Source organism: Primulina huaijiensis, chromosome 7 (genome assembly GCF_012295235.1).
Source record: "Primulina huaijiensis isolate GDHJ02 chromosome 7, ASM1229523v2, whole genome shotgun sequence".
Taxonomy (NCBI): Eukaryota; Viridiplantae; Streptophyta; class Magnoliopsida; order Lamiales; family Gesneriaceae; genus Primulina; species Primulina huaijiensis.
In genome coordinates, this window is record NC_133312.1 from 16,426,934 (window position 1) to 16,440,430 (window position 13,497).

The 13,497-nt window shown below is 37.0% G+C and overlaps 1 protein-coding gene across 1 annotated transcript; it reads right to left on the reverse strand.

Moving 5' to 3' along the window:
• Positions 1-460: 460 nt before the first annotated feature.
• LOC140981184 (uncharacterized) lies at positions 461-1,719 on the reverse strand. Its single transcript, XM_073447491.1, has one exon. The coding sequence runs from the start codon at positions 1,452-1,454 to the stop codon at positions 663-665; it is 792 nt and encodes a 263-aa protein (XP_073303592.1). The 5' UTR covers positions 1,455-1,719; the 3' UTR covers positions 461-662.
• Positions 1,720-13,497: the final 11,778 nt, after the last annotated feature.

The window sequence follows — 13,497 nt, forward strand, 5'->3', positions numbered from 1 at the left end:
CTGGCCAAACACCTAAATAGTAGGTGCAAGTTTTTAGAATGCAAATGTAAAATTTCTATACATTCTATGTATGAAATTAATTTGAATCATACGAGACCTAAGAAATCTTTTGATTGTCAAAAATTTTTAAACTTTGATTGCATCTTCCATATGAAAAATGGTACTCCAACACTTTTTTCATGTAAAAATCAAAACTTGTCTTCACATGATATCATATGCCTGATTTCCTATGAGACATATTTTAGGAACCTAGTCAAATTCCAACTTTTTGCGGGATTATCATTATCAACACAGTATGAGCATGTCCAATGTATCTATATATTTAATTTTATATATGAATTTTTATTTTACTGATACAGAGGAAGAAACTGTACAATTCAATCTGCAATAAAACTCACCACAGAATTTTTGTCCCAAGAAAGAAACACAAAAGAAACGAAATAAAAACAGTGAAAAAATGTAAAAAACCATTATCCTCCTATTCAACACCTTATTAGCATAAACAAGAAAATAAAAACAGATCGATCTTAAAATCTTTTATATGCAGAAAAAAAATAACAAAAAAATATTTATTTTAGAAACAGACCCGAATATTATGGCTATAGATCTCGTGCCGGATCGAGGAATCCGAGCGAAGTCTGTGGCCAATGACTTCATTTACGCTACGCCGTGGCTCCCTGGCTCGTTTCGCCATTCATAAACTCTTCATTATCTTGTTTGTCTGCAGGTTCTTCTTCATCTTCTACAAGAATTTCGTCATCGGAATGGACGAACCGCAACCGTAAACGCCCGTTTTCACGGCATGCATGCAAGAATTCTTGTGTTGGGATCCGTACTTCTTTAAGAATGAATCTTCCATCTTCTCTAAATGATTTAAAACAAACCCATGGCTTCCCGTTTCTTCCTATACATGAAATAGGTGGAGGAATCTCCCTTGTGCAGATTATTGATCTTCTAGATTCACCCCAATGATTAGTATTTTGCATCATACTCCTCCTCTCTTCTTGATTCCTCCATTCAACACCACAACCATCATTTCCCATCAAATCTTCGATGTCATCGGAGCTTTCAGAGCCGAGCCCTTCAGTGCACAGTGACAAACTCTCAGAATTCATGGATGAAAAGGAATCACTATGCCTGTAATGTTTACTATGCATCGAGAGATCGTAATTCGATATGGGATTCTTATTTTTTCCTTGATGGATGCTTGAAACTCCAGTAATATCGATCCCGGATTGATTAGAATCTGAAGATAAAGATGTAGATGAAGAGGATATCTCATTAACATGGTTTTCTTTGAAGTGTAATTCACCAAATAACTCTGTAAACGAGGACGAATCGTCTACAGATTTCATGGATTTAATCTGTTTCCATGGCGACAGGGATTCAAGAAAGGTTGAGTTATCTGGTAATGGCTTATCGAAAATGTGTTCTAAACCACCACAAGCTGCCATTGCTGCAGTTTGCTATTTTTTTTTATTTGTGTTTCAGTTTTTAATAAATCAATCAAACAAAATCAAAATGGTTGGGATTTAAAATGGAGATGTACACGGGAAGATGATGAAAATTGTTGCAGATAAAGTCAAGGGAGATGGGAACTATTTATTAGTGGTGCTGGTTTCCAGGGTTGCCTAGAACAAGGATTGGTTGTTATTGAGATCTCGATTTTGGTGGTCACAAATTTTGGCAAAATTCATTGCTTATCTTGGTCAATAACACTGCATTAAATAAATGATTCTACATCAACGTCAATATTTATATATCAAAAAACGATCCATACAAAAATTCAATTCGTCAAAATCTCATTAAATATTAAATAACAAAATCTCACAATATAATTGAAAAAAAAATATTGATGTATAATATATTAAATTTACTTTTAACAGTATCCTAAAATAAATATATTCTTGTTATATGCGAGAAGTTGAGTACAAGAATTAGACTAAATGTTCTGTAAATATTAGCCGTGTTTCACACATTTCTTAGAAAGCAATATTTGAAGAGATGACAAACACTATAATAAATAATAATAAAAATGTCTCTTCCAATTATTAGTTTGGAATTTAGAACCTTCTTGGTATTCCTAGTCACATTACTTTACAAATTAAGTGAGAAAAAAATCTTGCATAATGGGCAAAATAATGTAGACCCTTGAAACCACATCCAAGCTTCCTTTTTAATGATAAAATCATCTTATTTCAACTTAGAAACTGCAAATTTTATTCTATCAATTTTGGGCAAATATTTTTCTTTACTTTAAGGGAAAATATAACGATCACGAAAACTCCTATATAAAAAAAATATATTTGTTTAATGAAAAAAATTTATTATTTTTTAAAACAAACTATATATATTTAGATAACAAGTAAAAATATGATTTGGACAAAAATAATAATTTTATATTAGAAAATTCGTGTTATTTTGACTTTTCAAAATGACCACGACTGCAAATTTCCTGTAAAATTTCAAAATTTTAATGTTCACGGGAATTCTATACATCGCATTTAAATTTACGAGATAAAAATTTTTCCAACCGAAAAGAAGCATGTGTGAAGACCAAAAAAAAAACTCATCTGGCTCTGTTGTACACTACTCTGATCACTGTTGTAAATAGAGATGTCAATGGGGCGAGTATGGCCAAACCCAAGACCCGTCCCATGAAAAAAACTTTAACCCATTACCCGCCCCACTCCGATTAAATATTCTTCGGACCCGTCCCACCCCGAATAAGAAATGGGACCAGGTAGACCCGCGAGACCCGAATTTTTTAAAGATGAAAATAGTAATCTTCTTATCACATGACTGAATTATGAAACAAACAAGTATCTAAATACAACACAATAAAAAATTAATTCATGTTTTCGACCACACTTAATAATAAAATGAATTACATAAAAAAAATTACTAGTTCTCCTAAAAAAAGTTTTTATATCTCCAAAAATAAGTCATAACAGAACTTAAACATATCAATATAAAAATATTGAGTTCGTGGCAAGATAATTTCTTCCAAATACATATCCAACTCTGTTAGGGATTTTGACGTAGCTTGGCTTGAACTTGAAGCCACGAATTTATCATACATACCTAAAATATTAATATCAGATGCATCAATATTAGAAATAGATGAAGTCCCATTAATCACTGAACCACAACTATTTCCCAATAATTTTGTTGTCTTGGATTGGTAATCAACCAATAAATCACAACAATTTTGTCGAACTTCATCAACTTTAGATTGTGATCTTTCATCATAAATTAGGGGAAAATAAAATTCAACAAGCTTCATCTTATATTTAGGATCCAATATAGCAACAACCCTAATAATAATATGACAATTATCCCAATATTTATCACATTTATCATTTATATCCACATATATGGGGCGAGTATGGGGCAGGTATTATAGGACCCGTGACCCGCTCCATACCCAGATGGGTCTGAAAAATTGGACCCGGGACCCGTCCCATGACCCATTTAGTATGCCCAAACCCATTGTGGGTATTGGTAAAACCCGGACCCATTGATCACATCCCTAGTTGTAAACCGAACTGCTGGAGAAAATATCTCATTGAAGTCAATATTTTATTTCTTAGCATACATTTTTACCACCAATCTAGTACGATACCACTTCACTTAGTTATTGTTATCACGCTTGCTCTTATAGACTCATCTGTTCCCAATGGCTTTCCCCTCTCGTGGTAATGTAACAAGATCCCAAATTTTATCCTTGTCTAACGCCTCCAGTTTTTCCGGCATTGCTATCATCCACGAGGATAAATCCGAGCTTTAAGTAGTCTCATGGAAACTCGATGCTTATCGTCCTCTGTTAATAGACAATATGCAATGGCTTTTCTTAAAAATTCTTACACGGTTAGAAATAATAAACTCAACACGATTTTAATATTAAACATACGCTGAGAATAGACTGGCTCTGATACCACTATTGGGGCACCGTTTTCTCGCATCCAAAGTGCAGCGAAAGTTTAAATTTTCTATGCTTAGACATTCGAAACAGTCCTTGGGTGTCGTATGTTTAAAACATTCATAGCGTGTTAGAATTTTATATCTGCGCGTATAAAACACTGGACTCGAAATTATTCTGATTTTTAAGCGGAGATAGCCCTTCTTGTATATCCCTATGAACGGTTCACTGGCTTTAATTGTCTAATCAGGTCCACGATCGAAGATTGCGTTCTTCGCTTGGATTACATTAGAAATCGCAAGTGATTTGTGCATTAAGACTATAACTTCCGAATTTCCAAAATTCGGAGATGGTGTAGCGACGACGGCGCGGCGGTGGAGTAGTATGTCTTGGCTGAAAATTTTCTTCAAGTGTCCGAGAGCATTTCTTCAAGGGAAAGATTCTTGTGAATTTTGCGTGCAAGAGTTCATTAACGTTTTATGATCCCTCATGGCATATACAGAGCGGGATCCATCAGGAGTCTCTCTCCCACAAAGACTCCTAGTCTTTGTCCACTAGGACTCTCTATTTCATTATATTAAAACTCTCATATTATTAATATATATAACGTATTTATCAATTTTTGACAGTACATGTTATATTAATACCATATATACGCATATTTTATATCAGCATATAAAATGTGTATAAATATATATTAATTAAATATTTAATCATTATTTAATTTATTTGATTAGCTCATAAGTTAATTTAATTCTAAACTCCTCTAGAACATTTGTGAGAATTTATACTTGTTAGCAGTCACCACTACTAGCACATTTATTTAATCAGTAAATTCTAAATTCACAAAATAATTGATTACGAACTCATTATAACCCCGATCAACGATCCGAGAGTGCCGATGTATCAAGGATACAAGTCTTGTTCATATAATGAAAAACGAAAATTTCAAAGATCAAAATTTTCATTTACCATATTGGACAGCTGCCAGTTTAGTGAACTCCTTCACTAAAACAGGTTTAACTAAAATAGGCAGTTCCACTCTCGTTCCTTAATTAGAAATTAAGCTAACTTTCATTTCTTCTATCCTATGGAATCAGCTCATAAACTATTTTATAAGCTTCATGTTTATCTCCATCAAACTATAATTCGCCAAATTCAACTCCTTGAATTTTGACTTTCTCAACAGGAACACAGAGTCTGATCGAATGTGCTGAATCATTAGACTCACTAGGCTTGAATGCTGCAGACTCATTAGGTTTGAATGCTGCAGGTGATGATGATATTGAGGGAGGCGCTGACGCTTATCTGTGTCGAGTACATCAGTACACTTCCGAGAGATTTTATTTTCCGCATTAGCTTGTTAGTTAAAAGTTTTAAAGGATTTTTGTTAAGGATTTTATTAGAGATTTTATGCTTTATTTTGAAGTTAATTTTGATCATGTTAAAGGTTGAAGCTGAATTTTTTTAATTGAAGATTTTAGGGATTTTATGCACTTGAGATTTAAATTGTTAATATATTGTGATTTATGGAAATGTTAAGTTATTTTTAATTGTTGGTTTTCGAATTAACGGATATAAAAAAAATTAATATAATTTTAAAGTCAAAGAGTGGAGGACGTTTCAGTTGGTATCAGAGCGAAGGTTTTCCTCAAAGAGTTGTGTACTGTCATTCCGAGAAGATCAAGAAGTCACGCCTCAAGTATGTGAGTTTTTACTTGTAAGGTCCAGAAATTAAAACTACGTAACCTGAATGCATGCACTCTAGGGTTTGATTTAAAATATGTGTTTAATGATTTTTATGCATTTAATGCATGATTATTGCTTGGTTAGAGTTTATTTCATGATTTATTTTAAAAGTTTCATGCATTATGATTTTAAATTGCATTTCGCGCTTGAACGAGTAATGGAGACCATGGATTTTCAAGAAAAATATTTTTATTGAATGATTGATTTTAATTAATTATTATGAAGTGTTTTTAAGGGTGTTTTTTGAAAAATGAGCCTTGGTGGCTATTTTTACTCTCTTGGTCGTATTTTTAATCGATACAAAAATTTTAGCAAATTGGGGAACTTTTTGATGGTTCGGGCAATATTTTCAAAAATGTACCAAAAAGAAATATTTTTCGGGAGTGCTTTTAGGCTTATTTGGTTTGTTTTAATGCTTAATGGGCTCAATATTTTTTTTATCCCTTAATCCTTATTTTTGGCTCATTAGTGCATTGTTTTAACACTTAAATATACCCTAAACTAATCCTAACCCTAAACCTAAAGCACTCGGCAGCCCACCCCACTTCCAGCAGCCCCTTCCATCGTTTTTTCTGTAGCACACATCAGCTAGGTCACGGCCATTGTTGGTTCTTCAAGAAAACTTCTCCCCGCCTCTTCGGTTCACGTCTCGCGCATAGATATTAAGTTTTTGATAATATAAACGCTAAGGCACTCCATGTATCTTCTTTTCCATCATTCACGTCGTAATTATATGCTGATATATGTGTTTTGTATGTATAACAATTGGTCCTTGCATGGTATCACGTTTTTTGCTTCGGTTTTGGCATGAAATACTTATGTTATGCATCTATCTCACGTTTTTGCATATCCGAGTGCAAGGTGCTGCCGAATCATGGTGTTAGAGGGCTGTTTAGGACAGGAGTGAAGGTGACGCCTTGTTGGAGTCGAACCTTGGGTGTTTTGGCGAGGGGCCGAACGCTTTTGAGTAGAGGCGCTAGGGTTTTCGTCCCTTTTCGTGTCATGGCCGAGTCTTGCGTATTCTTGGGGAGTCGGCGTGGTTAGAGTAGGCCAGGGAGGGGGTTACATGGTCAGTCATGGTCCTAGAATATGCTGGTTCGAGGCTGGTCTGGCTTCGTGTTGGCTAGGGTCGACGGCTCATGGTTGAGGCGCTAGGGTTTTGTAATTTGGGCTAGAGCAGAAATTTTCAGAAACATTTCTGGGGCTTGTCGAGAGTCATAAGTGTGCTGTAACATGTGGTTTAGGGGATGGTGGTGTAAGTTCGAGTCACGGTTTAAGTTGGGAGAAATTTGGTAAAGTTTCGGGTTGATTCGGGTGAAACCCGGGACCCCGGTCCAAGTTTTAAAACGAATCGTGTAAGTTTTGATACGGGCTTGAGTTTACGTCTAAGAAATACTTTTAAATAAGTTTTGAGGTGTTTTGAGGAGTTTGGTAAGCTTCTGGTCGAAATTTTGAAGTCCAGGGGTAAAATGGTCATTTTGGGTTTCCGGTGCAAAATGACCATTTTGCTGTTTTGCATCCGGGTTGAGTTTTTAGTCCTGACAACTCTCTGAACACAAATTTGTCATGTTTTAAATGTTTATGTTATCTTGAATACAAATTTTTATGTAAATATGAAAAATACGTTGCATGCTTATTTTTAAGAAAAATTTACGTATATGCATGGTTTATTAAGTGATGAACATGATGATATGTTTTGAATGATGAAATTTGGTTGTGACTAATACGATGACACGATGACATATAAGGCCAAGGCTCAGTGAACGGGTAATGCTGTCGCTAATGCCCCCGCAGCCGGTTACCACGGTTACATGTAGATGGATCCATCGACTGACATGATAATACGAAAGTCACAACTAATGAACCGAACTCAATTAAAGAAAATGTATATGTATATGATGATATGATGAGACATGTTTTGACACGTTATGCTATTTTACTACACGTTTTTATGCTTTTAAGTTCATGAAATGTATTTTATTACGTTAGTTTTCACTGCTGAGTGCTATGTATATGTAGTTGTTATAACGATACAGGCGTGTTGAGTTTTTAGACTCACTGGGCGTGAATGATACATGTGAGCATGTTGATGAGGAGGCTGGAGGTGCCGAAGTTTGAGTAGGCAGGGCTGGATGTGCGCACATGAACCCGAAGACCACATTTTTCCGCACATCATGTTTTTGTGATAGGAGTAGACATTAATATTTTTATTTATTTAGTTTATTATGTTATTGGGCATTTTACTATGTTGGTGGTTTTGAAGATTTTTACACGTTCTTATCACATTATTTTAAAATGTAAGTATAGCTTTGACGGTTTATCTGTTATTTAAACTGCAGTGTTTTTCCTGTTAGTTGATTATTGTTATGTTAAAAATATTAATTTTCAGAAGTAGTAGCTCAACTAGTACCAACACTTTAAGAATCTAGGTACTGATGCATGGAGGTCATGGGTTCAAGTGTTGGGGGAGGCGAAATAAACCACTTTTTGGGAGTGGGATATTCTTTGAGTGATGGTGCATGGGCATGGGATAGGGCTCATGCTGGACCATCCTAATGACCCATGATCAGTGGTGGTGCATGGGTATGGGTCGAGGCCCATGTTGGTTCAGTCTAATGGCCCATGATCGTTACATTACTGCTTTATAATTTATATGCTAAAATTATTTTAATGCTTTCATGATGCATGATATAAAGGTTAGGTGCATGATATTTTAAATATTAAGTGTGTTTTGGTTACGTGGTATGAAAGAATTGTACAGCGATGCCTCCTAGACGAGTTCTTCGCAGTGGTAGTGAGGGAGACACGAGGAGGAGATTCCACAGCCTCCTCCTAATCAGGACGCTAGCGCTCGTGTATTAGCGAGCATGGCACAGTTAATAGAGCAGCATGGAAATGCTGCTAGGGCTCAACCGAAGGCAGTCTATGAGCATTTTAGGAGGATGAACCCCAAGGATTTTCATGACACTAGTGATCCATTCCTTGCTGAGGGATGAATTTGATCTTTGGAGGTTATTTTCGTTACATGGATATGGCGGACGCTGACCGAGTTCGTTGTACCATTTATCTGTTGAATGGCGACGCTTCCTTATGGTGGGAGGGAGCAGAGCGAAGGGTAAATTTGACGACATTGACTTGGGAAGACTTCAAGAGGGTATTCTACGACAAATATTTCACTTCTGACGTCCGTTCTAGGCTCAAGAGGTAGTTCATGACTCTTCGCCAGGGGGATTCATCTGTTGCCGAGTTTGTGCAGAAATTTGATAGGGGCTGTCACTTTGTGCCCTTGATTTCTAATGATGTTGCGGAGAAGCTACGACACTTACTTGATCGATTGAGGCCCACGATCCGTCCCAATGTGATGCTTACTGATCCTACTGATTATACTACTGTCGTTGCTAAAGCTTATCGAGCCGAGCAGTCATTGAAGTACATTGATTGGGAGATGCAGCGCAAGAGGAATCGTGCCCAACAAGCTAGCCAGCATAATAAGAAGCCTTATATGGGACACCTAATCGACCGGGATAGCCGAAACCACAAGGACAACCATCTAAAGAAAACGTCCCGAAGACAGCTGAGAAGCCACAATGCAAGGAGTGCAATCGTCATCATTACGGCAAGTGCATGTGGGCCACCTAAAAGTGCTTCAAGTGCGGAGAGATGGGACACAAAGCTGGAGATTGCCCAAAGCTCAAGCAACCAACGACTGTAAGGGCATATGTGATGCATGTTGAGCAAGCGGAGCCAGACACTACGCTTATTACAGGACGAATATTGCTAGCGGGAATAGCTACCTATGCTTTACTAGATTCTGGAGCTACGCATTCTTTCATATCTGAAGCATTCGTGAAGAAATTGGGAATCTTACCAGTAGATGTAGAGTCGGGATTCAGAGTTACAGTGCCTTCTGGCAAACATATGGTTTTCACTAGCGTAGTTAAGGACGTGGAACTTAAATTGCAAAAGAATATTATACGAGCGGACCTTATAGTACTACATATGCCCGAGTTCGATATTATTTTGGGCATGGATTGACTTACACTGAATGGGGCCACTATTGATTTTTTGCGGAGGACAATATCTATTATACCACCAAATGGTAAAGCATTTGTCTTCGAGGCGGCCCAAAACCATCAAATGTCGCATATTATCATGCATGCATGCGAAGAAGCTTATTAAAAAAGGGTGCCAAATTTTTCTAGTTAGTATTATATCTGCACCCGACATCGAAAATCGATCTATCGAGGATGTGGAGGTTGTCAAGGATTTTTTGGACGTGTTCCCTGACGATGTTTCTGGTATTCCACCTGAAAGAGAAGTAGAATTTGCTATTGAGTTGATGCCCGGTACAGTGTCGATCTCTAAGGCACCTTATCGATTAGCACCTGCTGTAATGAAGGAATTAAAAGATCAAGTTCAAGAGCTGCTAGACAAGGGATTTATTCACCCTAGTTTCTTTCCATGGGACACGCCAGTGTTATTTGTGAAAAAGAAGGATGGGACAAGGAGACTGTGCATCGACTACAGAGAGTTGAATAGAGTGATAGTGAAGGATAAGTATCAATTACCTCGAATCGAAGATTTATTTGATCAATTGCAAGGAGCTTCGGTATTTTCAAAGATAGATATTAGGTCTGGATATCACCAATTGATGGTAAAGGAATCGGACGTACAGAAGACGGCTTTCAGAATGCGTTATGGGCATTATGAGTTTCTAGTGATGCCTTTTGTATTGAATAATGCTCCAGCGATTTTCATGGGTCTCATGAATCGTGTATTTTAGCCATATCTCGATCAATTCATTATTGTTTTCATCGACGATATCTTGATATAATCCAAGAGCCGTGAGGAGCATGATTAGCATTTGAGGACGACCTTGCAAGTTTTACGAGAGCATAAATTATATGCAAAATTCAGCAAGCGTGAATTTTGGTTAAAGAGGGTGTCGTTCTTAGGCCACATTGTGTCAAAAGAAGGAGTATAGGTCGACCCATCTAAGGTCGAGTCAGTCAAGCAGTGGCCAGTGCCTAAAAGTGTGACGGAAATACTTAGTTTCTTGGGTTTAGCTGGCTACTATTGCAAGTTTATCAAGGGTTTTTCATTCATTGCAGTACCCTTGACAACATTGACGAAGAAAAATGTGAAATTTCTTTGGGGGCTGGAATGTCAGAAGAGTTTTGATTAGTTAAAGCAAGCACTTACTATAGCGTCAATTTTAGCTATGCCGACAGAGCAAGGGAAATATGTGGTATTTACTGATACTTCGAAACTTGGATTGGGCGCCGTTCTCATGCAAAATGATCGAGTTATAGCATATGCATCAAGACAATTGAAAATACATGAAAATAATTATCTGACGCGTGATCTAGAGCTCGCAGCAGACATATTTGCGTTGAAAATTTTGAGACATTACTTGTTTGATGAGAGATGCAAGATATTTATGGACCATAAAAACCTTAAATATTTCTTCACCCAAAAAGATTTGAATATGAGACAAATACGGTGGCTAGAGCTTGTTAAAGACTACGACTGTAACATTAGCTACCATCCCGGCAAGGCTAATGTAGATGCGGATGCTTTGAGTAGAAAGGGACAGTCTTGGCACATTTATCAGTATAGAGACCTTTACAAATAGAAATTCAGCGCTTCGATCTTGAAGTATATGCCAGGGGAGAGGCTCCTATCTCGCTACATTGACAGTGCATTCCACTCTACGAGATAGAATTCAAGTCAGACAGTCTAGGGATGAGCAACTGCAGAAATGGAGACAGCGAGATGAATCGAAGGGCAACATGTTATATTCCGTCGAGGATGGAATTGTTAAGTATCGAGGTCGACTATGGGTTCCTAGTGGTGATTCACTTAGAGTTGACATTATGACTGAAGCCCACAGTACTCCTTATTATGTGCATCCCGGGAGTACCAATATGTATAAGGATTTGCAACTTTTACATTGGTGGCCGGGAATGAAACGAGACATTATGCGCTTTGTATCTGAGTGCTCGACATGTCAACAAGTGAAGGCAGAGCATCAAAGACCAGCAAAAATGCTTCGACCACTCCCTATTCCGGAGTGGAAGTGGGAGAACATTACTATGGATTTTGTAGTATGATTGCCAAAGACAGTGAAAGGACTCAATGCCATTTAGGTGATAGTAGACCGTCTTACTAAATCAACACATTTTCTATTAGTGAAGACGACTTTTTCCATGAATCAATATGCGGAGTTATATATTTGAGAGATAGTTATACTGCATGGTATCCCGTGTCTATAATTTCGAACCGAGACACACATTTCACTTCGTCATTCTGGAAGAGTTTACATGCAGCGTTGGGTACTAAACTACTATTCAGTACCGCATTTCATCAATAGACCGATGGTCAGTCTGATCGAGTCATATAGATATTAGAGGATCTACTCCGAGCACGCGTGATCGACTTCCAAGGGAGTTAAGAATCGAAACTACCTCTAGTGGAGTTCACTTACAATGACAGTTATCAGTTATATATAGGAATGGCTCCATACGAGGCACTCTACAGAAGAAAGTGTAGATCACCCATCCATTGGGACGAGGTAGGAGAAAGAGCTACATTAGGACCTGAGATAGTCCAGCACATCGCAGAAATGGTAGCCAAGATCCGAGAAATAATGAAAACTGCTCAAAATCGACAAAAGAGCTACGCGAACCAAAGAAGACGAGATCTCGAGTTTGCAGTAGGTGATCATGTATTCGTGAAAATAGCACCTATGAGGGTGTTATGAGATTTGGCAAGAAAAGAAAGCATAGTCCAAGATTCATTGGACCATTCGAGATACTCGAAAGAGTTGGAACATTAGCATATCGAGTGGTGTTGCTACCTAATCTCGCAGGAGTTTACAATGTCTTCCACATATCGATGCTTTGCAAGTACATGTCAAACCCTTCATATGTACTGAAATTTGAACCACTATAAAATACACCAAACCTGTCATATGAGGAAAAGCATACTCAAATATTGGGTAGACGAGAAAGAAGGTTGCGGAACAAGATGATAAAAATGGTCAAAGTCAAATGGCTAAATCACTCGGAGGAAGAAGCCACTTGGGAAACGAATTCAGAGATGAGGAGTCGCTATCCCGAATTATTCGGTACATCTTAATTTCGAGGACGAAATTTTTTTTAAGAGGGGGAGGATTTGTAACGCCCTAAAGCCAACCTACGTAAACCACATGCATGCAAATGATTTAAATTTCATATTTATTTTACTTAATTGATTTTAAACACTTAATAAATATCTTTTACATGCTTAAATGTTTAAAGTCTATGATTCATGAAATTGAAAGATTTTACCCGAATATTCGATAATAAGCTGGGGAAAGGAGACCGGAGGCGACCAAGACAAAATAAATATTTTTCAATAAATATTTTCAAGGCTTATTAATATGATTAAAAATGATTAGATTTTTCAAAAAATGATAGAGTTCAAATTATTTTTTTGAGAAGAGCTCGATTTTATCGAGGAAGTCGGTTTTGGGCAAACGAGAGAATTTTAAAATATCAAATGTATTATTTTTGAAAATTAATTTTTATAAACTTTTATTTTTCAATTAAATAGGTGTTATTGGGCATAATATACCTATGATGAGTAGGCCCAGTTACTTCTAAACTTGAAAACCCAAAAACTCAAGCCCATTATCATGAAAATTAAAATATATAAAATAGAAAACCTAGGTCTTTTGAGAGTCATACCAGCCAAAAACTTCACACACAACACAAACTTATTTTCGAGAATTTGGAGAAGGAAAAACAAGGAGTCTTCGTCGCCCGTTCGTTCTTCTTCGCACC